General features: G+C 35.7%; 2 protein-coding genes across 2 annotated transcripts; both read left to right on the forward strand.

The window, feature by feature from the left end:
- The first annotated feature begins 9,160 nt into the window (after positions 1 to 9,160).
- On the forward strand, positions 9,161 to 12,134 carry LOC113273992 (protein trichome birefringence-like 2). Its single transcript, XM_026523550.1, has 5 exons — positions 9,161 to 10,338; positions 10,424 to 10,580; positions 10,685 to 10,875; positions 11,171 to 11,329; positions 11,668 to 12,134. The coding sequence occupies exons 1-5, from the start codon at positions 9,605 to 9,607 to the stop codon at positions 12,005 to 12,007; spliced, it is 1,581 nt and encodes a 526-aa protein (XP_026379335.1). The 5' UTR covers positions 9,161 to 9,604; the 3' UTR covers positions 12,008 to 12,134.
- Positions 12,135 to 19,314: 7,180 nt separating this feature from the next.
- LOC113273993 (protein trichome birefringence-like 2) lies at positions 19,315 to 22,000 on the forward strand. Its single transcript, XM_026523551.1, has 5 exons — positions 19,315 to 20,591; positions 20,679 to 20,871; positions 20,956 to 21,152; positions 21,236 to 21,394; positions 21,497 to 22,000. Exons 1-5 carry the CDS (start codon positions 19,783 to 19,785, stop codon positions 21,834 to 21,836), a joined length of 1,698 nt encoding a protein of 565 aa, XP_026379336.1. The 5' UTR covers positions 19,315 to 19,782; the 3' UTR covers positions 21,837 to 22,000.
- The last annotated feature ends 3,100 nt before the right edge of the window (positions 22,001 to 25,100 follow it).

The following is a 25,100-nucleotide window of genomic DNA, read 5'->3' on the forward strand; positions in this document are numbered from 1 at the left end:
TGCATTAAGCTGCTCAGACTCTAGCCTACTACAAGTTAACTTCATACTGGAATGTAGTTGATCCCTAACCAAGTCTCACACCGATTAAGGTATAGTCGCGTTCCTTACACCTCTAGAACCACGCCGTATTCTGCGCACTTGATTTCCTTAGCTGATCTCGCCCACAACTAAGAGTTGCTATGACCCAAAGTCGAAGACTTATAAACAAATTTGTCTCCCACAGATATGTCTATCCTTTATTCTGTTTGTTCCGTCTTTTGATACGAAAATCAAGGTGAACAGGAACCAACTAATAATCCGGTCTTATACTTCTGAAAAGCAGCCTAGAAATATTAGTCACCTAACAATAACCCAACTGATTAACATGAAACGTTATTGCGGAATCACAAGAGTCTGAGATGAAGAACTGTTGTGATTACTTTTTATATCTTACCCATCGGAGATAAATCTTAGAGAAGATAAAACTCAATACGATATAATAAGTAAGATCATAATACGCAACTACGGAAAATAGTTGGATCTGGCTTAACGAATCCCAAATAAAGTCTTCACGTCGTTAACCTAATAATGGTTTTGGAAAAACCTAGGTTAAAGGAGAATCAACTCTAGTTTGCAACTAGGACACAGGAAAGTTCCGTGATTTGGTTTTCCAGTTGCTAGAGTTCTCCTTTATATAGTTTTTCAAATCAGGGTTGCTTACAATCAAAGCTAAGATAGCTTCGTAACAAATCATTCAATATTCACCGTTAGATCAACTCTAGATTTAAGATTCTAGCTAAGTCTGCTTAGAAATTAAGCAATCAATTTACAACGTTAGATGGTCTTATCTTGTTACACACAAATGAAATATACTTAAATTTTGATATGGGTTAGCGTACCTAAATGTGTATATTAAGTTGGCTCAATAACAATTAACCGAAGTTAGCCATATGAACACTTTTGTCTTAGCCGTATTCATTTAACACTTCTAGATCAAATATGAAGATCAATCAAACATGAAAGATAATCAAATGAATCTAATGGTGTTTCAAATTGAGTTGTTCAGTTGGTCACTATCTCATAGAAATATATATGAAAAAATTGAATCGAAATTGGTTTGATTCGTAATCGTACAAAGTACTTATACAAGAATCAATTCATGAACATTAAGCCACGGTTTGCAAAGATTGCATTCCTTAAACCATAAATATTTTAGTTCATGGGTATGAGAATCATACAAAACCGATTTGAGAACTTTACCACTATGTTCGCAAACTTGGTACGCGAACAGCAGTTCCATACCTTGGCCTAGTCAAGCCGTTCACAAATCCGGTTCACGAAAACTGTTCCATACCCAACTAAGGTAAACATGTTCGCATACTAGGTTCGAAAAAAAGAGTTTCGGACCTTCTCAGGTAAATCCGTTCGCATACTAGGTACAGTTCCGGACCTGAATCATCACAATATAGTTCACATACTAGGTATGCATACCGTGTTGTATCCAGACATGGGTGATTGTTTTAGACTTTCATTTAAATCATTGAAACATCCTTGGAAGACGAAAATGGTAATCTCACACATACCATTAGCTTCAAGTAATTTTCAAGTGATCGAATGATCAATACGAAACTTCCCAAGATAACATCAAATGACTGTCTCACACAAATCACTTAAGATGTTCAAGGTAATTTTCACATTATCATCTTTTGACTTAATATTTATATTCCAACAAATAGATTGTTTCCAATTAAACTCGTCAAGAATATGATGAACATAACTTTATAAAAAATCTTCCAACATATATTTATAGTAATAGATAAGCGAGATAAACTTAGCTCGACATATCAAATGTGTATAATGTAAAAGTCTATATAGCTATACGACTTAGTTTCATTAGAAGATAGAATAGAATAGACTTTTGAGTGATAGAAAATTTTTAGTCTCCACATACCTTTTGATGATGAAGTTCCTTCAAGCTCCTCAGTAGATTTTCTTCTTCAATTGGTGAACACTGTGAAGTCTAAAGCTCAACTACACATTCTATCCTAATCCGAGACGTAGCTATAAGTAGACTAGAAATCAAGTATATAATTTTCATCAACTAAACTTGACAAACAAGCTTGAGATAGCAACAGTTGCGAGTTCGACCGAGTAGTGCTCTAACACTAATAACCACCTATATATATAACCTAACTAAATCCTTAACAAAACAAAATAAATTTAAATTATAACAAACTCATTACATTTAATTTTTCACAAACTCATAACTTTTAGAGGGCTCATCTTCTTCTCATCTTCCCTCTTCCTTGTCGCCGTCGATTCAAAGAAATTTCCACAAACCTGTTATTTGTGATTCGGTTTTGGTTGAAAAAATGAGTAGTAATCCTCCATCTCCTCCCATAAGTCCATACTAGAGCACTTTTGTGCCACAAAGATCAATACGTGAAAACATAACAATTGCTAGATAACTATTCAATCATATTGAAATTCCGCACTTACCAAAGATCCAAAAGTATCCCTTAAAATGGATATAAAGAAATCTTATAAGAGCTTATATTGGGGCTTCATCAAAAAAACATTTACCAAAAATGGAATTTCCAACCATATTTGTAGATCACATTATGTTGTGTCTCACTATAGTTACATATTCAATTAACACCAATGGTACCCCTCATGGATACATCACCCCTACGAGAGGCGTTCGACAGGGAAATCCTATATATTCATATATTTTCATAATATGTGCAGAAATCCTTTTGACAAACCATGGCAATCTGGAAGCACAAAATCTTGTAATAGGCTAAACATCTCTCAAAAGGTTCCGCCTATATTGCATTTAATATATGCAGACGACCACCTAATCACTTACAAGGCATCTCAGGAAAGCAGTGATCACCTCAAGAGACTATTCCATTCCTAAAACTCTTTAGCGGGCCAGGTAATCAACACATCAAAATCTCTTCAGCGGGCCAGGTAATCAACACATCAAAATCAATAATAATTCACTATCCAAGACTACAACAACATAAGTTGGACGTTATTCAACAATTCTTTGACATGCCAACATCGTCAACCCCACCATTATACCTGGGAGTACATTTCAAACACGGGAGAAGCTCCAGTCACATATTCGACCCATTGCTTCAACGTTTGGCATGAAAGGCCCAAGGATGGTTGACCAAATGTCTTACTCATGTTGGAAGGTTAGTACCCATTAAAACCTCCTTAATACTTACCTCAAACCACCTTATGCAAACACAATTGTTCCCCACCCATGTTCACAATCATATAGATCGAATCGCTAGGAATTTTCTCTGAGGCCATGACACATCAGTTAAAAAACTCCAACCTTTAGGATGGATCAAGCTAAAAAAAACGATTGAAAAGGGGGGCCTCAGCATAAAGAAAAGTACCCATCACAATAAATCCTTGATCATGAAAAAAATCTGGAACATTCACGACTAACCTAATTCTATCTTCTTCAGATTATACAATGAGAAGTATCTACAAAATCAACCGATCTTCCAAAAAATAACACCCATTCCTTCATCCTCTAGCCCATAATGGAAACAAATGGCCTCCCTCATGCCTACCCCATAACAACTCATCTTCTATCGTATCAGAAACGGTTTAGACACACCTACCCAAGCTAGTTGGATACCTCAATATCAAAACCTTGACCCCGTCCAATGCTACCCAATCCAATCAGTAGTTGATCTCATTGACCCTTTCATCCAAAACTGGAATTATGAACACCTGAATAACCTCCCTACTGCTACTGTCGAGCACATCATAAACATACACCTTCCTCTAGACAGGCCTATGGATAAAATCCTATGCCCGCACTCAAAGTCCGGAAAATACACCACTTCCAGTGGCTACAATTGTCTAATACAACAAGACAACCATTACCGCCTAAACCCCCTCCCACCCGACAAATTCTTGTGGAACTTATCATGTCCACCAATAATACATCTTTTCTTGTGGAAATATATAGATGAATGTCTTCCTATTCTATTTTACACTGCATCAATCTCACCAACCAATGCTCAGGTGCAACGCCGAACCAGAAACAACGGAGCACATGCTTATTCACCTCCCAATAACATTATCTACCTGAAATAAACTGTTATCTCGTCTATCAACAAACCAAACAAACTTTTACAGTACTGATCGGTCGAACTCGCAAGCGTTGATATCTCAAGCTTGTTTATCAAGTTTAGTTTCCAAAACTATAAGTCTTGATTTCTAGTCTACTTATAGCTAAGTCTCGGATAAATGCATTTAGTTTCGGCTATATGATTGCAACTAAAAAATTTGATATTTACTTTCTTTTGGTCATGAAGTATCTCTATGGAAAATTCATTAGGATCCCCCTAATTTTCGTACCTTTGCCAATTTTATTAACAAAAAGGGGGAGAATTAATGTGTAGTTCACACTACAAATACATGTGGTTTTCGGATAATTATGTAAGGGGGAGTGGTTTTCATGTGATATGAAGTATTGACTAAGGGGGAGTGATACATATCACCATATTATTGTTGTCGAAGTTTTGATATAATTGAACTTTGATACTGTGTAATAATACTATGACACTGTATAACAATAATTGAGAGCTATTTTTTTCTCATTATTATGGCTTCGGATCTTCAACAACGATGATGCTGAACTGAACATCTTTAGAATCATTGGAGTACTTGGAAGTGACGAAGTTTTCGAGTAATGTTGAAGAACCAAGGAGATCAAGCATTTGGATGAGAAGCTAGAAAGTTTATTTATTTTGTATTCCATATGTATTGATAGTTTTGTCACTAAAACTGACAAAGGTGGATATAGTTAGAGCACTACTCGGTCGAACTCGCAAACGTTGCTATCTCAAACTTTTTTGTCAAGTTTAGTTTCCAAAACTATAAGTCTTGATTTCTAGTCTACTTATAGCTAAGTCTCGGATTAGGATAGTAAGTGTAGTTGAACTCTAGACTCCACGTGTTCACCGATTGAAGACGAAGAACTACTCAAGGAACTTGTGGACTTCATCGACAAAAGGTATGTGGAGACTTGAAATTATCTATCACTCAAAAGTCTATATATTTTATCTCCTATTTTGAGACACAGTCGTATTGCTATATAGACTTCGACCATGCACATTTGCTATTTCGAGCCGAGTTTATCTCACTTATCTATTTCTCGAAATATGTGTTGGTAAGCTTTCTCTTTGGCCAAGTTCATCTTTACTCGTGATGAAAGTCATGTTGATTATTTCAATAACTTGAAAATCGCTTTGATGAAAAATAGTTTGTGAATAACAACTATATAACATCCTCTAAGAAAGTTTCAATGATTGAAATGAGAGTTTAGAACATGTAACCATCTTTGGATATAAATATAGTGTGTTCTCACATTTGTATAAAAGTCCAAAACCGGGAACCCAAAGTATGCGTACCCGTATGCGTACTGGAGGTTCTTGGAAATCCGGGTGAGTATGCGTACCCGTACGCATACTGGCGGAAAGTTCACGTCCGTGAATTTCTGCTGGAGTTTGAAAGTGAAAAAAAACTCAATCCGGTTACTTAAGTACGCGTACCCGTTTGCATACTTAAGTAGGTTACTTTCTAAAATCGTTTATTCATGAACTAAAACATTTATATAATACGGAACGCAATCTTTGGAAACCGTGGCTATAATGTTTATGAATCGATTAGAGTGAATCAAAACCGATTTTGCTTCGATTGTGTCTTGTATACTTCTATAAGATCTAAGCAATTGAACAAAGCTCTAACTAGTTCATTTGAGTCATTTGAACTAGTTATGATGAAGATGAATAAGGTTGATATGAAAGTTCTCATATGGCTAACCATTGGTTAACTATTTTTGAACCAACTAAGTGTACACGTTTAGGTACGGCTACTCAAACCTAAATGAAGTTACATTTCATTTGTGTATAACAATCTAAGTTCAATATAACGGTTGAAAGATATTATCTTGAATCTAATCAAGTTTTCATCTAACGCTGAATATCGAATGCTTTGTTGCCAAGGTAACTTAGATTGCAAACCCTGATTTGAATTCTATATAAAGGAGAACTCTAGCAACTGGGAAACCTAATCCCCACACCTCGTGTGTGATACTAGTTGTATAAGATAGAGTCGATTCTCGTTTAACCTTAGGTTTTTTACGAAACCCTGTAGGTTAACGACTTGAAGACTTCATTGGGATTGTGAAGACAGACCCAACTACTTTCTCTGTAGTTGCCTGATCTGATCTTGCAGTTTCTATTGTTTTGAGTGCAATCGTAAGATTGACTTGAGATTTACATCTCCGATAGGAAAGATAGAAAAGTAGTCACAAACACCTTCGTCTCATCGTTTGTGATTCCACAATATCTTGTTTCTTTAATCGATTATTGTGAGGCGATTGATATTTCTAGGTTGTTCTTCGGGAATATAAGTACGATATATCAGTTAGTTCATGTTCACCTTGATTTATCAAAAGACGGAACAAAACTCGTAGGTATTTATGTGGGAGACAGATTTATCTATTCATATATACTTTTCTGAAGTCTTCGACTTTGGGTCGTAGAAACTCTTAGTTGTGGGTGAGATCAGCTAAGGGAATCAAGTGCATAGTATCCTGCTGGGATCAGAGACGTAAGGAACGCAACCGCACCTTGAATCAGTGTGAGATTGATTAGGGTTCAACTATAGTCCAGAACGAAGTTATTTTGTAGTAGGCTAGTGTCTGTAGCGGCTTAATACATTATGGTGTTCAATCTGGACTAGGTCCCGGGTTTTTTTTTTTTGCATTTGCGGTTTTCTTGTTAACAAAACTTTTGGTGTATGTGCTATTTCTTTTCCGCATTATATTTTGTTATATAATTGAAATATCACAGGTTGTGCGTTGAATCGATCAATTGGTAAATCCAACTTTTGGTTGCTGATTGAAATTGATTGATCCTTGAACCTTGATTTTTGGTACCGTTCAAGTTATATCTCTTATATCCAATCAGGCTCGCAAATTATTTATTTGTTTGATTGAAGATTAAATTGAGAGATTGAGATATAACTCTTTGATATATTTTTCTTAAGATTGAGTATGACTGTCTAGTTGATTCTCTTGAAAGTATATTGGAGTTAGTCCATACAGATTGCTAAGCGAAATATTGGGTGAGGTTGTTAGACCGCCGTTTTTCACAAACAACCTCAACTCTCATATCATTATAAACAATCAAGCAACGTTTCACAAATTCTGCAAGACTCTGGACTCACTCCCTTTGTATCAGCTTTCAGTTTTTCTTTCTTTATATCTCGTATATTAACAAACCAAACAAACAACCTCAACTCCCATATCACTATAAACAATCAAACAACCATTTCACGAATTCTGCAAGACTTTGGCCTCACCTCCTTTGTATCCTCTTTTAGTTTTCTTTTCTTTGTATCTCGCCTATCAAAAAACCAAACAAACAACCTCAGCTCCCATATCACTATAAACAATCAAACAACGATTTCACAAATTCTTCAAGACTCTGGTCGCAACCCCTTTCTATCAGCTTTCTGTTTTCTTTTCCAGGAACCTATGGACGTCCAAAAATGAATTAGTTTTCAATCAACACCATAAAACCCCAGACAATATCCTGGCACAAACCTTAAGAAACATCAGAAATTCAAATGCGCAAAAACGTTTCTGCCCCCGGTTATTCATGGGAAACCACCAGTTAGTGTCACTTCAACCAATATCAGAGCAACACCAACTATATTAGCAGGCTGGGCTAATTCGGATCCGGATTGGATAAAGATCAATATGGATGGGGATGCTAGGGGACATCCCCGAATGGTGGGAGAAGGTTTTATTTGCAGGGATTCGAGTGCTCAAATTGTAATGGGTCTCACGCAGCCTTAAGAATAACTACAACACTAATAACGGAAACGTGGACAACTCTGCTAGAAACGAGGACAACAACTGAGAGACAATGACCAAAATTTATCTTCGAGACGGATTCAGAAAATATGATGAACTTTATAAAAACAAGGCCGAAGCTCCGTGGTATATATATCACAGAAATGATTACCGAAATAAAACAGGGAATGCGACAAATTTCTCATTGCGCTATACAACACAACTACAAGGAAGGGAATCAAGCAGATGATGATCTGGCAAACTATGCAACAAACGGAAGCCAAACATGAAACTTATCAACAACAATATGGGACCAAGCAATCCCACATTTTCTCAATCGAATTCTATTGAATGACTCTGTGGGTACAAGATACCCACGTGTAATAGCAATTTAGGCATGCTCTTTCGGTTTCAAAGAAAAAAAAAGGGCGACATATGTCGTTATTTCTAGGATTAGGAAAATCTAGTACTGTTATCATATTTAAACACCACTTATCCACCTCCCATGGATGAGGTTAAATTCAGTAGCCCAAAATTAATTCGTGCAACCCCCAGTTTAACGAGGTATAACTATTATATCTTTCATTGATTTCTTTAACTTGTTGCTTATTTATTGTTTCGGTGTCTACAATAAGAATTTCGTGTTCGTCTAATTGTTTAAATAATTCTCCACAAAAAGTCAGACTTTTTGAATTTACTTATTCATAATTTTTTGGGCAACTAATTTTTATTTTCGGCTGTATATAAGATCTGCATGAACTCGTCCCTCCAAGTTAAAACCAAAATTCATATTACCGATAATTATAAGAGATTTAAAGGGGATTAGAAGAAATGGGTGAGAGGCGCAAAAAAAAGATGTAAGTTGAAATGAGGTTGAAATAAGATATACATAGAAGACCGAATTTCTGCCCTTAATTGATATAGTCGCTTAGCGGTTGAAAAGTCAGAGCTGAATTTCGAGAAGCATAACTTTTTATTTTGCTTTCTCATTATTTTCTTTCTTTTGACTGGTCTTCTTATCCCGCTTATGTTTCAAAAAAAAAAAAAAAAAAAAGTCGGAGCCCCGAGAAATATGATGAAAGAAATGGCTTGATACTAATTGATAGTTGGATTAGTTTACCTAATGCATTATTTTATGTGTTCTTTAATTAGTTCATCACATGCTAGTAGATATTAAGAATCTTTTATTCGATTCCTGGAAAGACATTTCTTAGCCGTAACTCTCTCATCCCATCGTATATACTCCAAAGTATACTTCATGGTTAAATAGTCATTTACATTCAACATGCATACATAAATAAATAAATTCCACTTGCAGTTTAATTCAACTGATTCGACAAACAAAGTCCGATGATCATGAATGTTGGCTTGATCTGGCAGTAACTAATTATGAGAGTGCGACTGCTAATCGAACTATCGGAGAATGGAGGCCTTCTCTATTATTAAGTTGGTTAGAGTTAGACTTCCATCCATTGTTTTACATGCATGTTTGAAGAACTCCGTCATTAGTTTATTGTCTCTCCAATTATGTTAAGTTGTTTTGTCTAACTACTACTCATAATTTACATAATAACATTTCAACAGCAATGCAACTACGGGTGTGACCAATTAAACACTTTTCTTAGTTCTTTGCTCGTTTTGTTTCGTTTCTGTCGATATATACTAGGTAGAAGAAGTTGAATGGTTTCAGGTTAGTGTACTCAGTTGAGGATTAAGAAGAAGTTGTCGATGATGTTGCAGAATTCTAAGCTTGAGTTTTTCGATAATTTCTTTTTCACGAACACATTACATTCAAAAAGTAGAAGAAATGTGATATCAGGTATTGGTTATGGAGTTGGAATTTCGCTTCTTATTGTTACACTTCTTTTCAATTACTACTCTCCATTAAAACCATCATCATTACTGAATCATTCTAGTTTTCATAAAAGAATTTGTTTCTCTAAATCATTTCAAAATGGAATTTACATATCTCCTTGGTTCCTTTGTCATCCAAATTCTACTAGTTCTACACCTTCTTATAATGCCACGTCAGAGTTGCAAAACACGTCTGGAAATGTTTCTTTGTTGCACGACAAAGAAACAGAAATCTCAAATGTGGGAGTGAAAAATGAAACTATCTTTATTGATGGTAATTTGAACAAGAATTCAAGTATTTTGGTTCAAGAAGTTGGAGATAAATTATCTGTTAAAGAAGAAGAAGTACTAGAAGGAAACCAGAAAAACATGACAAGCGGCACTTCTGATCTGCAGCTTGGAGAGGACAGTAGTAGGACGACTGAAGAAGAGCAAAAATGTGATATATTTGATGGTCAATGGGTATTAAGGGAAGAAGCTAGGGAACCATATTATCCAGTTGGTTCTTGTCCATTTGTTGATAGCCGTCACGATTGTATCCGTAATAGGAGACCAGATAATGATTACTTGAAATGGCAATGGCAGCCCAATGGTTGCAATATCTCAAGGTAAATGTATACCTGGCCCTGCGATTGTTAAATAGTATAGCAAACAAGCTTGAATCTTTATCTGAATTTTCTTTGATGTTTGCAGATTAAACACAAGTGATTTCTTGGAGAGAATGAGAGGAAAGAAAATGGTATTTGTGGGGGATTCATTGAATAGGAATATGTGGGAATCTCTAGTTTGTATGCTTTGGAATGTTGACATCAAAGTCAAGAAGACAGGAATGTATTCAGTCAGATTTGAGGTAAGCTGCTATAAAATTACATTAATCATTTAATTATCACTATCTTATCTTTGAGATTTTAAACCAGTCAGCTTGGATTTAACTTTCGATTTTTGATCTGTTAGGATTATAACTGTTCCATTGAATGGGTGTGTGCTCCATTTTTGGTGAGTCCATCAACATATTTCAACACGACAACTAAGAAAAAAATGGACACTTTAAGATTGGATAAAATGGAAAAACTAGTAACATTATCTCGAGATGCTGATATCATGATCTTTAATTCATGGCACTGGTGGAATCATCATAAAACTGGGTAAGTTAACAGTGATCTATCAATCATATATCATTCTACAATGACAATTGTTTTTCGGTGGAGCCGGCAGGGGCGAATTGCCCCCTTATCTGCTGGCCAAGTTTGCTCCCAAGGAACAAAGTTGTTTGTGTTTCCTCCATCCCAAGTTTGCGGGGCCGTGACAGAGATCACTTTTTCGGCCCTCCATAACGGTTATCCATCCTGGCTCCACCGCCATTGCAGATATAGGACTGTAGGGTGTCCGTTGGCTAGCTTGTTTCTTGTACATCAAATGATTGTTTTTGTTCATATGCAGGCAAAATTATTTCCAAGAAGGTAATAAAGTATATCTGGAGCTAGATGTACTTAAAGCATTCGAAAAAGCACTCGCTACATGGAGAAGATGGATTGACATGAATATCGACTCTAACAAAACCCAGGTTGTTTTTCGAGGATATTCCGATACCCATTTCAGGTAAACCTCATAATACCAATCTGATCTATTTCTACGACAACGTAGATGCATAAATAGTCAATTGTGCGTACAAGCGTTACGGAAGGAGGCCATTGGGAAATTGCCTCCTCCCTAGCAGCCGGTCTATATCAAGCCTATTTTTGTACCACAGATAACCCAGTGACGGAACTAGGGGGTGGCTTGGGGGTTACACTGTTGCAGCCCCTAGGTTATTACTCCACTGACAGTGATCTACAGTTTGAGTACTGTCATTACCAAAAGTTCAGTTTGGTCTAAAACTTAAAACTGCGCCCTACTACATTATCCTAAATATTAACTCTGAATGACTACATATGCAGTGGAGGCAAATGGAATACCGGTGGAAAATGCAACAGAGAAACAGGGCCAATTTCAAACGAAACCAATTTCGTAGAAAAGTATCCTTTGAAGGTGGAAATACTCGAAAACGCTCTAAAACGAATGAAGACGCCTGTTTTATATCTAAATGTAACTAAACTTACTTATTATCGAGCCGATGGGCACGTTTCAATTTATGGTAGAAAACACAACACAGCTGAAGAAGAGAAGAATGCGGCCGAGAAGGCTGTACAGGATTGTAACCATTGGTGCGTACCTGGTATTCCTGATGTGTGGAACGAATTACTTTATACTTCTCTATTAAAGATCGGTAAATTATGATCTTAATAATCAAGAAAATCATATATTAGAGTACTTTAGTGTAGTGTGCCTTTCAACTTTACATTTTGTTGGAAACAATAAGAAAATTCATAAAAAATAAATCTCAAACAGCTGCGTCGTGGACTAGGTCGCTATTTTTAAGGTGTTTCGTGACTCTGCCTCTTGATTGTGTGCTAGCAGTCGATTCTTGTCGAAAATCCTATGGGATAAAACAACTGACACTCTCTTGTTCGAACTAACAAATATTCTTTCTAACACTTGCTCAGAATCACTCAAAAAATATAATCATTTCTCTTCTCACAAAACCAGCCTTTTAATAGTTTAAGAGAATCAATAAGGTTTTAATGAAAATAAATTCTGATTAATTATCCAAAATTAATCTTTTGTAACAATCAGAAAACGGGCAGAATATAATACCAAAAAGAATGAAAATTAATTAGACTTTAATTTTCTTAAAACGTTTTTTGAAAACCAAAAGTCAAATCTGCAAAATGTTATTTTTGAATCATTTGTAACAATCAGAAAACGGGCAGAATATAATACAAAAAGAATGAAAATTAATTAGACTTTAATTTTCTTAAAACGTTTTTTGAAAACCAAAAGTCAAATCTGCAAAAAGTTATTTTTGAATCATCAGACCTCCCAAGACCCAGCTCTCCCGGACTTAATAAATAGTATAGATATAAAATATACCTAGTCAAATGCATGGGGTGAGACTTGAACCCAAGTCTATAGTGTGGGAGCCCAAAATAATACCACCACACTATCTCTCTAAGTTTGGTATAATATTATAAATTATGTTTTTAAATATACATACCTCTAACAATCCCCCACTTATATTTCAAAACATTGAGCAAGTGTTGTATAGTTGTGCATCTGCAAAGGTGTCTTTCGACTTGAACCTCTGCATAGTGTTAAACTTTCTAAGTACCAGGTGACTATAGTGACTTGCGTCTTGAACTCTAACTAATATTAGATTATTGAACACACACAACTATATCTAGAGTAAAGTCCTTAAGTTCGCACATTAAGGCCATGTGCTTATCCCTTTTTTTTAACAAATGATCTAGAGAAATGCCCAATTTCTCATAGAAGGCGGCCACACCTTCACATTCGTATAGGTGAGTCTATCAAGGATACTCCTGTGTATCCCACTCTAACTTAAGATATATAGACTTCATTAAGAGTTAAAAAAAAACAAAAACTCAACATGTTTCCCACTTCAGGATATCATGCTATGGAAATGCATGACTCTATCATATCATTTGTAACATCGTCTAGTCCCTTTGAACCTATTTCTAGGTTGGGTATCCATTACAAATGACTCAACTTCTCACGGGAAAAAATCCCATACTTTTAGAGATATTCCATACCTTTTCTCTTGCTAATCCTTTCGTCAAAGTATCAACTATATTTCCTTCAGACCTTACGTGATCTACTCTGACAACATCAGTTGTGAGAAATTCTCTAACTGTGTCGTTCTTTCGACGTATCTGTCGATTCTTATTGTTATTATAACAATTCTCTACTACTCCAATATCCGCGGTACTATCGCAGTGGATCAAAGTGGCTGGTATCCGTTTTTCCCATACTGGAATGTCTGACAACAGACTCTTCAGCCATCCCGCCTCTTCACTAGCTGCTTCTAGTGCCATCAATTCAGCCTCCATCGATTGAGCTATAATTGTCTGTTTCTTTGATCTCCAAGATACAGCGTCCCCAGCAATAGTAAAAACATATCCACGAGTGGCCTTGGAATCATCTAAAAGAGTGTTCCAATTAGCATCGCTAAATCCTTCAAGGACTGCGGGATATGTCTGATAGTGTAATCCTAGGTTTGTGGTTCTTTTCAGATACCGCATAACCCTATCAATTGCATCCCAGTGTTCCAAACTAGGATTAATAGTAAACCTGCACAAAACTCCCACTGCATATGCAATGTCTGGTCTAGTACAATCAGTTGCATAACGCAGACTGCCAATTATATTAGCATATTCAGATTGTCTAACACTTTCTCCAGTATTCTTAAACAATTTCATATTAGGATCAAAAGGAGTACAAACAGGATTACAATCAAAATAATCATACTTCTTCAGAATTTTTTCAATGTAGTGAGATTGATCTAAAGTAATACCACTACTAGTCTTAGTTATTTTGATTCCCAAGATTACACTAGCTTCATCCAAATCTTTCATGTCAGAATTCGAACTAAGCATGCTTTTAGTTTCATTGACAACAGATAAATTAGAACCAAATATCAGCAAATCATCTACATACAAGCAAACAATCATACACACATCATTTTCAGATTTATAGTAGATGCATTTGTCACCCTCATTTATTCTGGAGTTATTTGAAATCATTAAATTATCAAATTTCTCATACCATTGTTTAGGATCTCGTTACAAACCATAAAGAGATTTTTCTAGCTTACATACTTTGTGTTCTTGTCCAGGAATTACAAAACCTTCAGGTTGTTCCATGTAAATTTCCTCTTCTAGTTCACCATTCAAAAAAGCAGTTTTAACATCCATTTTGGTGAATAACAAGATTATGAGCAGCAGCAACAGCAATCAAAACACGTATAGATGTTAATCTAGTAACAGGAGAATAAGTATCAAAAAAGTGTACGTTCTCTCGTTGCCTAAATCCTTTAGCAACCAGTCTAGCCTTGTGCTTATCTACTGTTCATCAGGTTTGAGTTTCCTTTTCAAAACCCATTTACAACCTATAGGCTTACAACCACGAGGTAAATCTACTATACTCCAAGTTCCATTAGACATATGAGAGTCCCGTTCATTATCTACATCTTCTTGCCAGAAACTAGACTCTGCAGAACTAAACGCCTCTTGTAAATTAGAAAGTTCTTCCTCTATGACATAAAATTCAAAATCAGGATCTCTTGTGTCATTCCTAGCCCGTTTACTTCGTCTAGGTTCAACTTCAGTGATCCTAGTTTCTGTATTTCTAGGTTCTTATAATCTAGGTTCGGAATCAACACTAAGTAAAACACTAGGTAAAGAACCCCCACTATTTCTAGATTTAAAAGGAAATCTCTCTTCAAAGAAATCAACATCAATAGATTCAATGATTACCTTATTATTAATGTCAAAAAACTTATAAGCTTTACTGTTTTGAGCATAACCAATAAAAACACATTCATAAGCTCTACTTTCTAACTTATGTCTTTTAGGATCAGGTTTTCTAACAAAAAATAAACAACCCCAAACTCTAAAATAGGAGACATTAGGTTTTATATCTCTCCAGATTTCATAAGGAGATATCTTGGTTTTATTATTGGGAACACGATTTAAAACATGGCAAACATTCAAAAAACATTCACCCCGCCAATGGGAAGCAGCACCAGAACTAAGCAAACAAGCAACAGTAAGTTCAGTAAGTGTACGATTCTTTCTTTCAGCTTTCCCGTTCATTTGAGGATTATATGGAGCAGTTCTTTCATGTATAATGCCATTAGTTTGATAAATTTCAGTAAAAGGAGCAGAATCATATTCAGTTCCTCTATCACTACGAAACCTCTTAATTTTTATACCAAATTGATTTTCAATTTCAGCAATAAAGATCTTAAACTTTTCAATAGCTTCATTATTATGGCTCACCAAATAAACATAAGTACAATTAGAACAATCATCAATGAACGTCATGATATATCTCTTGCCATTTCTAGTTAGGATACCTTCATATTTACACAAATCAGAATGTATTAAGTCTAGTGGTTTGGATTCTCTTACAACAGATTTATGTGAAGTCTTGGTTATTTTTGCTTGACTACAGTATTCACATTTTTCAAATTCATTTTCAGAAAATTCAGGGAGGACACCTAACTTGGTCATGTTATTTACTAGCTTTTTAGCCACATGACAAAGCCTACCATGCCAAACATTAAAATTGCAAACCATATAAGCAGAAGAATCAATTTTATTCATAGCATCAACATTAAACTTAAATATTCCATCAGTAACATAACCCTTTCCTACAAAACTCTTATTCTTAGTTATAGTGTAAATATCAGACCCAATAGTTTGATACAACCCATCCTTGTTGAGAAGATAGTCGAAAACAAGGTTCTTTCTCATTTCTGGAGTGTGAAGGACATCTTTCAGCATGAGTATCTTCCCAGAAGTAAACTTCAACTCTACCGTACCAGAACCTTTCACCATAGTGCTGTGAGAGTCTCCCAACAACACTTTCTTATACTTGGTTTCAGCATAAGTCTTAAACATGGACCTATCAAAACAGCAATGACGCGAAGCACCACTGTCTATCCACCACCCATCAGATCCACCAACCATGTAGAACTCTGGATCAGAGACCATGGAAATTATAACGTTATCACATCATTAGCTTGTGCGTTATTCTTTTCCTTGTTAAACCTGTAATTCCTAGCCATGTGGTTTGGTTTACCACAGGTATAACAAAGAAACTCAGAATTGGAATTCTGTCCATTTTCTGATGGGTGTTGGTTCTTGTTTTGATTAGGCCTTCCTCCTTTCTTCTGGTTCGGGTTAGGTTTCATATACCTTTTTTAGTTTTCAAACTGGGATGAGACTTATTGTTAGAAATAATGAGAATCACTTCCTTCTTATCTTGTTTCCGAGCTTCTTCCTCAACCCTGAGCTTAACGATCAAAATTTCAAGAGAAAATTCTTTAGTCTTATGACGCAAGGAATTACGAAAATCTTTCCAGTTAGGTGGTAACTTGTCAATCAATACAAAAACTTGAAATTGTTCATCAATTTTCATATCTTCGGTCAGAATTTCATGGGCAATTTTTTGAATTTCATGAGCCTGTGCAACCACTGATGTATCATCCACCGTTTGGTATCTCAAATACCGGCTCATAGCATACTTCTTTGAGCCAGCTTCCTAGGTATCATTTTTTTTTGTAATGCATCCCATACATCTTTAGCATTTTCAAAAGTTGAATAATACTCATATAAATCATCAGATAATGCATTAAGAATGTAGTTTTTTCAATCAAAGTCATCATCGACCCATTTGTCAATGGCCTTCTGTTTCTCCTCAAGAGTTTGGGAAACAACATCTTTGGCACCACCGGTAGGAGGTGGATCAGTAGCAGCAACAACAGTTTTATCAGCAGCAGCAGCAGTCTTATCAGCAGCAGTAACCAGGGTTCCAGGATGAACACTTGACACAATCATATGCAACTTCATGAGTTTGAGATAAAAGAACATCTTCAGCTTCCATCTTCTGAAATGCAGCCCTTCAAATTTGAAAGGCTTGTTGGTTCATCAACGCGCTTCTTTCAACCTCCATAGCAAAAGAAACACCTTAAAATTGTTGGAAACAATAAGAAAATTCACACAAAATAAATTTCAAACAGCTGAGTCGCGGACTAGGTCGCTATCTTTAAGGTGTTTCGCGACTCTGCCTCTTGATTGTGTGCTAGCAGTCGATTCTTGTCGAAAACCCTATGGGATAAAACAGTTCATACTCTCTTGTTCGATTTCTCTGCACTATGAGAAATCGAACTAACAAATACTCTTTCTAACACTTGCTCAGAATCATTTCTCTTCTCACAAAACCAGCCTTTTAATAGTTTAAGAGAATCAATTAAGTTTTAATAAAAATAAATTCTGATTAATTACCCAAAATTAATCTTCTGTAAACAGTCAGAAAACGGGCAGAATATAATACCAAAAAAAATGAAAATTGATTAGAGTTTAATTTTCTTAAAACGTTTTTTTGAAAACCAAAAGTCAAATCTACAAAAAGTTATTTTTGAGTCACCAGACCTCCCAAGACCCCGCTTTCCCGAACTTGTGATAAATAGTATAGCTATATGATATACCTAGTTAAATGCATGGGGTGAGACTTGAACCCAAGTCTATAACGTGGGAACCCAAAATAATACCACCACACTATCTCTCTAAGTTTGTTATAATATTTCAAAATTATGATTTTAAATATACATACCCAACACATTTTCATAGCTGTTTTTATTTTTGTTCATAAGAACTTTGTTTAATAACCTCATTGTATATAGAAGAAATGAAATTATGTGATTAACCGGTGGCAAAAGTTGATACCGATCGAACAGAATAAGATTAATGGTTCTAGGTATAAAGATGGCACTAATGAGTCCAATGTTGGAGCGGATTTACTTTTGATTAATGTACTATTATTGGAACACTTGATCCTCGTTGAGAATCTTAGTCAGAATATTGCCCCTGTAATGCGCCATCAGTACCCCAGATAATTATTAAAGCTTTAACAGCTTGGAGTAGGTTGCCTAATCCTTTTTAGTCTAACCTAATACAAGGAAAAACCAATGCCTTTATTTAATCCTATTATATTGTTTGAGTGTGCTTAATAATGGGAGTTTTTTCTTGAACATATATACCTGCTCTGCAAGAAGTTTTTTGTAGTATAAGATTCTTAATGCATCTAATCTTGTAGTCTACTCTACTGATTATTTTTTCCCCTCATTTGAGCTTATCGTCACACAATTATGCAATACTCTAATATTATCTTGTACATTACTCTGATATCTAATTCTATCAGTGACAAGGACAAGGCCACACTCAAAAGAAAATAGAAGAAATAGATGATGTTCAAACTTTAGAAGGCTATTAAAGGGGCTACAATAGGGGTTACCAAATTCCAGATAGTTAACTACTGGTCTCGATTTTCAACCACCCTTCAATCATATATAATTTGGTAGCCTCGTTGAATTTGGTTACCCTTGTAGCCGCCCATAGCAACCTTGAGACTTGGATTAGAACATATGCATATAGCCTCAGAATGATTCCACTCAGATGTGCACCGGCCTTAATAAGGGTATTTTGATGAAAGAAAGAGTTAGCTAGAAAAAAGAAAAGAAAATACGAGCAGAAGATCTACAAGAGGTAAATGACAGCTCGAAGAAAAGAGAGGGAGAGACAAAAGAGAAGAACAGAGACATTCACATTACATAAAATCAAGGTCCCGATATCTAACTGCCTCAACAAAGTAACAAAAACTTTATGTATCGGTTACACACAGGCCATATATTCTTACACTTATCTTCAAATCATCGTGAATTTTTTTTCCTCCAGCAATGTGTAACCCCACGGAATACTAGCAGGAATGAGTGACCATAAATCTTTTATCTATCACAGCGTTTTACATTAATGTAATTACAAATGCTAATTTTTTTTTACGGTATAAGAATATGGTACGAGTACGACCGACATTTCTACCTTAACGACAGGCGACAGCTATGATAGTCGGATTCCTGGATGTGCAATGTGGGACTAAATATTGGTTTTAATACTACTGTTGATTATCTTCTGGTTGTACACAAGATTACCACAATTTACTAAAAGAGATGAATTAATAGAAAAATAACCCTCTCAAGCCACATGCAATGCTGCAAAATTCTCTAATATTTCTCCATCACCTTGAAGCTGTTTTTAAAAAAAAAAGTCTCAAGTGGGAAGAGCTTCACGTGTTATTACACCACTAAAGTTAGTAATTCTCCACATTGTTTATCAAACTATCAGTACTTTGGAAAGACTTCCATTAAGATTATACATACAGTATGTTTCTTCTTGGGAACCACCACTTTGCTTTCTGTTTAAACATATAGTAAAACATAAAAACATTGTACAGAGATCTGAATATAATCCTTATTCTAAGTTTTGATTTTGGTTCCTGTTTTCTTTATGATTCCTTGTGTAACTTGAAGTTTTTTTGATCAAATCCAAATTAGTAGTGATCAAGATTTGATTGGATACAAGAAGAAGATTTCGATGAAGAATAATCATAATAATAACAGTGTTAAGCTTGCTGGGTATGTTGATATATTCATTTCAAAGAGTAAAAGAAATGTGATATCAAGTGTTGGTTATGGAGTTGGAATTTCATTTCTTGTTTTTACACTTCTTTTTAGTTACTATTCTCCATTCAAATCAACTTCATTATTAACCTACCGTTCTAGTTTCCAGAATAATATATGTTTCTCTAAATCTTCTCAAAATGTATTTTCCATTTCGTGGCATTTTTGTTATCCGAATTCTACTGCTACTAGTAGTGATGATTCTTTGTTAAAAGAATCACAAATTGAAACAAATGTTACAAAAACAGGATTTACAAATGAAACTGTTTTTAACGAGGAATTGGAAAAGAACTCAACTTTTCCGGCTCCAGCTCCAGCTCCGGAAGCCGGAGATAACTCGTTAATTCGAGATGGAGAATCCGTCGATGCAACCACCAACAACGATACTGGTATTTCGGTTCCTGTACTTGGAGTTCATGAAGAAGAACTCGTTAATAACGTAACGGCTAGCTCTTCTGATCCGCAACTCGGAAATTATACCAACACTACTGCGATTGATAGTACTGGGAATGCTACGGATATTACTACCATAACCACTGCTAATGAGGAACAAGAATGTGATATTTTCGATGGGCAATGGGTACTGAGGGAAGATATAAAACCATATTATCCTGAAGGTTCATGTCCATATATTGATAAGGATTTTGATTGTTATCTTAATAAGAGACCGGATAATGATTTCTTGAAATGGCAATGGCAACCCAAGAATTGCAATGTCTTAAGGTGCGTTAATTACTCCCTTTTACTGTGATGGGTTGGTTTGTTTTAAAATTTTGAGTTTAATGGCGGTTTTCTTTTTTTCTTTTACAGATTAAATGCAACTGATTTTCTAGAGAGAATGAGAGGAAAAAGAATGCTATTCATTGGGGATTCATTGAATAGAAACATGTGGGAGTCTTTAAATTGTATGCTAAGGAATAGTGTTAGGAATAAGAAGAAAGTTTATGAGATTTCAGGAAGGATGGAATTCAAGAAAAAAGGAGTTGCTTCAATCAAATACGAGGTCAGTTTTCACAATCACAATCTTGTATAAAATTTGACCGATTTTGCTTGTAAAAACACTGAGTTTTTATTTTTGATTTTGTAGGATTATAATTGTTACATAGATTTTGTTCATGCTCCATTTCTGGTCAGTGAATCGAAATACTTCAATACTACAAATAATCAAACAATAGAGACTTTAAGACTGGATTGGATGAACAAACTAGCAACATTATCTCGTGATGCTGATTTTATGATCTTCAATTCATGGCATTGGTGGAATCATTTCAAAACTGGACAAGGGTGAGTTAATAGCTGTATATCCCCATCCATATCCAAGATGAAGGGTTTGTAGCATGATGCATTTTTGGTTTTCTTATATGCAGGGAGAACTATTTTCAAGTGGGTAGACATGTATACCCCAAACTTGGAGTACTTGAAGCATACGAGAAAGCACTTGCTACTTGGAGAAAATGGATCGACAAGAACATTGATTCTAACAAAACTCAAGTTATTTTCAGAAGCTATTCAGTTACCCACTTCAGGTAAAAATGCTTAGCTCGGTTGGCAGCTACCTTATGTTATATTATAGTAGTGTGCAGAATGAGTTTTTTTGCCCGCATACTTATGAACGGCTAAATGTGCAGCGGAGGAAAATGGAATACGGGTGGAAAATGCAACAGAGTAAAAGAACCAATTTTGGATGAACCTAACTACATAGAAAAGTATCCTGCAAAATTGAAAATACTAGAAGACGCTGTACGACGAATGAAGACTCCTGTTTTATATCTCAATATAACTAGACTTACTTATTATCGAGCCGATGCTCACCCTTCGATTTATCGGAAAGTATACAAAACCGTTGACGAAGAGAAGGATGCAGCTGAAAATTCCATACAGGATTGTAACCATTGGTGTTTGCCTGGTATTCCTGATATATGGAATGAATTACTTTACAATACTCTCTTAAAGATTGGAAGATTATAATCGTAATTAGCGCAGTAACATACTGTATTTGAGAGATCTTAAAAACGGAGGTCTAGCTTCACAGTTATTCTTTTTTGGTTAATGTAATTTTTGTTTAGTATTTATTTTAAAACAAACTGTACAAGAAATGAAATTTTGTGATTACTGTCTAAACACACGTTTAATCTTAAGCAGAGATGTTTATATGGGCCGTTACAATTAATATGGGGCGACTAACTCCACTTCAGGATGTCAATCATCAGGAACAATGTGTGACACACACGAGAACCAGGAATGAGCTCTCATGTTTTAACAGTGCTGACATTCCTTACTTCTATCGTAATTTCTCAATGAAGATTGTTGTTTGGAATTGTCGTGGTGCTTCGCGACCCTCTTTTATTCGCGTTACTAGAGATCTAATACGAACTCATCAGCCTACCATTCTTGCAATCTTGGAAACTAGGTCGTTGAGCTTCCAGGCTAGTGGAATTATTTCACAGTTGGGTTTTTCAGACTTTATTTGTGTGGATCCAGAGGGATTTTCTGGAGGTTTATGTCTTTTACGGAATAGTTCTGAAGTCGATGTACAAGCAGTTTCTGAATCCCGTTGGGGTGTCCATGCTGTCATTACTGCTCAACTTCAGGAACCATGGATTTTGTCGACAATGTACAATAGTCCTAATCCGACAACCGTAAGATAGTCTGGGATGAGATGCGAGCTGTAGCTTCTCTGCAAGTTCCTTGGGTAGCTGTTGGGGACTTTAATGTACTTCTTAACGCACGAGAAAAGTGTGGTGGCAAACCTCTAACTGCTGGACAGTGCAAGGAGCTTAAACAGGTACTTTCTCACTGTAATCTTATTGATATTGGAGATGCTGGTCCTAGATTGACTTGGAATAACAAGCGTACGGGCATGGCTAATATTCGAGAGCGCTTAGATCGTGTCCTTGCCAATGAACAATGGATTAAATACCACGAAGAGGCTCAGGTAAAAACTCTTTCCTAATATGATTCTGATCATCGCGCTCTGCTTATAGATACCAATCCTTGTATTAAACGCAAACCTAGACCTTATCGTCTAGAGGCTATATGGACATAGGACCCTCGTTTTACTAAAGTTGTCAGTGACTGTTGGATTTCAGACAACTCTTATAGTGGGTCTGATACCATTTTAACAAATGTTGGCAACTTCCAATCTGAATCTCGTAAATGGAATAAACAAGTGTTTGGTCATCTGTTAAATCAGATTTCTGATGCTAGAGTTCAGTTAACCGATGCTCAGCTTTCTTTTGAGCAGAATCCTACCATTGGTAATAAGGGTACTTTAACATTGAAACTTTATGAATACCTACAACTTCTTAAAGCTGGAGAGCTTTACTGGAAACAAAAATCTAGAAACCAATGGCTTAGGGAAGGAGATTTGAATACTCGTTTTTTCCATTCATCTACTTTGATTAGACGTAACAAAAATCGTATTTCTATGTTGAAAGATGGTAATGGTCACTGGATTGATCAACCTGAGGATTTAGAGAGTCATATTGTTGCTCATTCCACTTCTTTATTTAATCAACATGTTGATTGCATTGATAACTCTCATGAACTTGAATCTTTGTTCCCTACCATCATGACTCTGAAGATAATCAGGCTTTAACTAGAATCTGAAATTCGTTTTTCCATTAATCAGATGGGTCCCATGAAGGCTCCTGGACCTCATGGTTTACAAGGATTCTTTTATAGAAAATATTGGCACATCGTTGGCCCTAGTGTTATCTCTATGGTGAAATCTTTCTTCGCTGATGGTTGTCTTGTCTTCATCCTGAGCTAAATCCTACCTATATTGTTTTGATTCCCAGAAGAAAATCCCCCGTTAACATTAAGGAGTATAGGCCAATTAGTTTATGTAATTTTGTTTTGAAAAATCATTACAAAATTTTTAGCTAATAGGCCGCGCCTTTTTTTGGACCGCATCATTAGTCCTTGTCAACATACGTTTGTTCTTAATCGTTCATGTCAATGAAATTTTCCACTCTTTCCGGAAAAGGAAAAAAGGCTTAAAGGGATGGATGGCTTTGAAATTAGATTTTGATAAGGTCTATGATAGACTTAATTGGAATTTCTTGTTAAGTATATTCAAATGTCTTGGTTTCAGTTCACAATGGATTAGGTAGGTTTCTGAATGTATCAAAAATGTTTCTTTTGAGGTTTTAGTTAATGGGTCTCCTATTCCACCCATTTTCTCTGGCAATGGTATTAGACGGGAAATCCTTTATCCCCTATTTGTTTATTTTAAGCCTTGAAACTTTATCTCGCTTAATATATAGAGGTGTTAAGCTAGGTACTCTCAAACCTTTTTCGATTGTGTCTTCCGCTCCTAAGATTACTCATTATTTCTATGCGGATGATAGCATCATCTACTTACAAGCTACTAAGTCTAATGCTGAGAATCTAGCTTCTATCTTGCAACACTATTGTCAGTGGTCTAGTCAACTTATAAATCAGACTAAATCTATCCTTATGTTAACTCCTAATATCCATAAGAGTCTCATTAGGCATTTTACTAATTTCCTTAAGGTTAAATATCAAGAGGACCCTGGTAAATATTTGGGAGTACCAGTTCAATGGGGTAGAGTCACTTCTTCTACTTTTTCTGACCTTACTGATAAATTCATTAATCGTATGCAGGGTTGGAGATCCACTTCTTTAAATTTTGCCGGAAGAACTACTTTACTTAAAGATGCTTTGGATCCGATTTCTAATCACCTTATGACTATATCGAAACCTCTTATGAAAATCACTAAGCTTTTAAACAGGTATAAAAGGGAGTTTTTTGGAAGCATAGAACGCCCGAGAGGAAGTTACACAATATAGGATGGGACACGGTTTGTCATCCTATTGAAAACAGAGGATCAGAAATTAGGGATCTTCACTTGAATAATTTGGCTTTGTTGGCTAGAATGGCCCGACGAAATCATTCTCAGCCAGAGGATGTGATTTCCCGTTTATTTAAAGCTAAATATCACAAGAATAATACTTTTTGGATTTGTTTGTCATATCCTTCTAACTCTCTCTATTGGAAAAGTATTTTGCAGGGTCGTGACATCCTCACAGAATCGTTGCGGTGGTGTATTAGTAATGGGAAAAAAAAATTAACTTTTGGAATGATCCATGGGTTGAAAATCTACCTCTTAGTTCTATAGTTACTGATCACGCTCGCATTGATCATACTCTCCTGGTTAAAGATGTGGTAGATAAAAATGGTCCACGTTGGAACTTGTCATTATGTGC

Source organism: Papaver somniferum, chromosome 4, assembly GCF_003573695.1.
Source record: "Papaver somniferum cultivar HN1 chromosome 4, ASM357369v1, whole genome shotgun sequence".
In the NCBI taxonomy this organism is placed as follows: domain Eukaryota; kingdom Viridiplantae; phylum Streptophyta; class Magnoliopsida; order Ranunculales; family Papaveraceae; genus Papaver; species Papaver somniferum.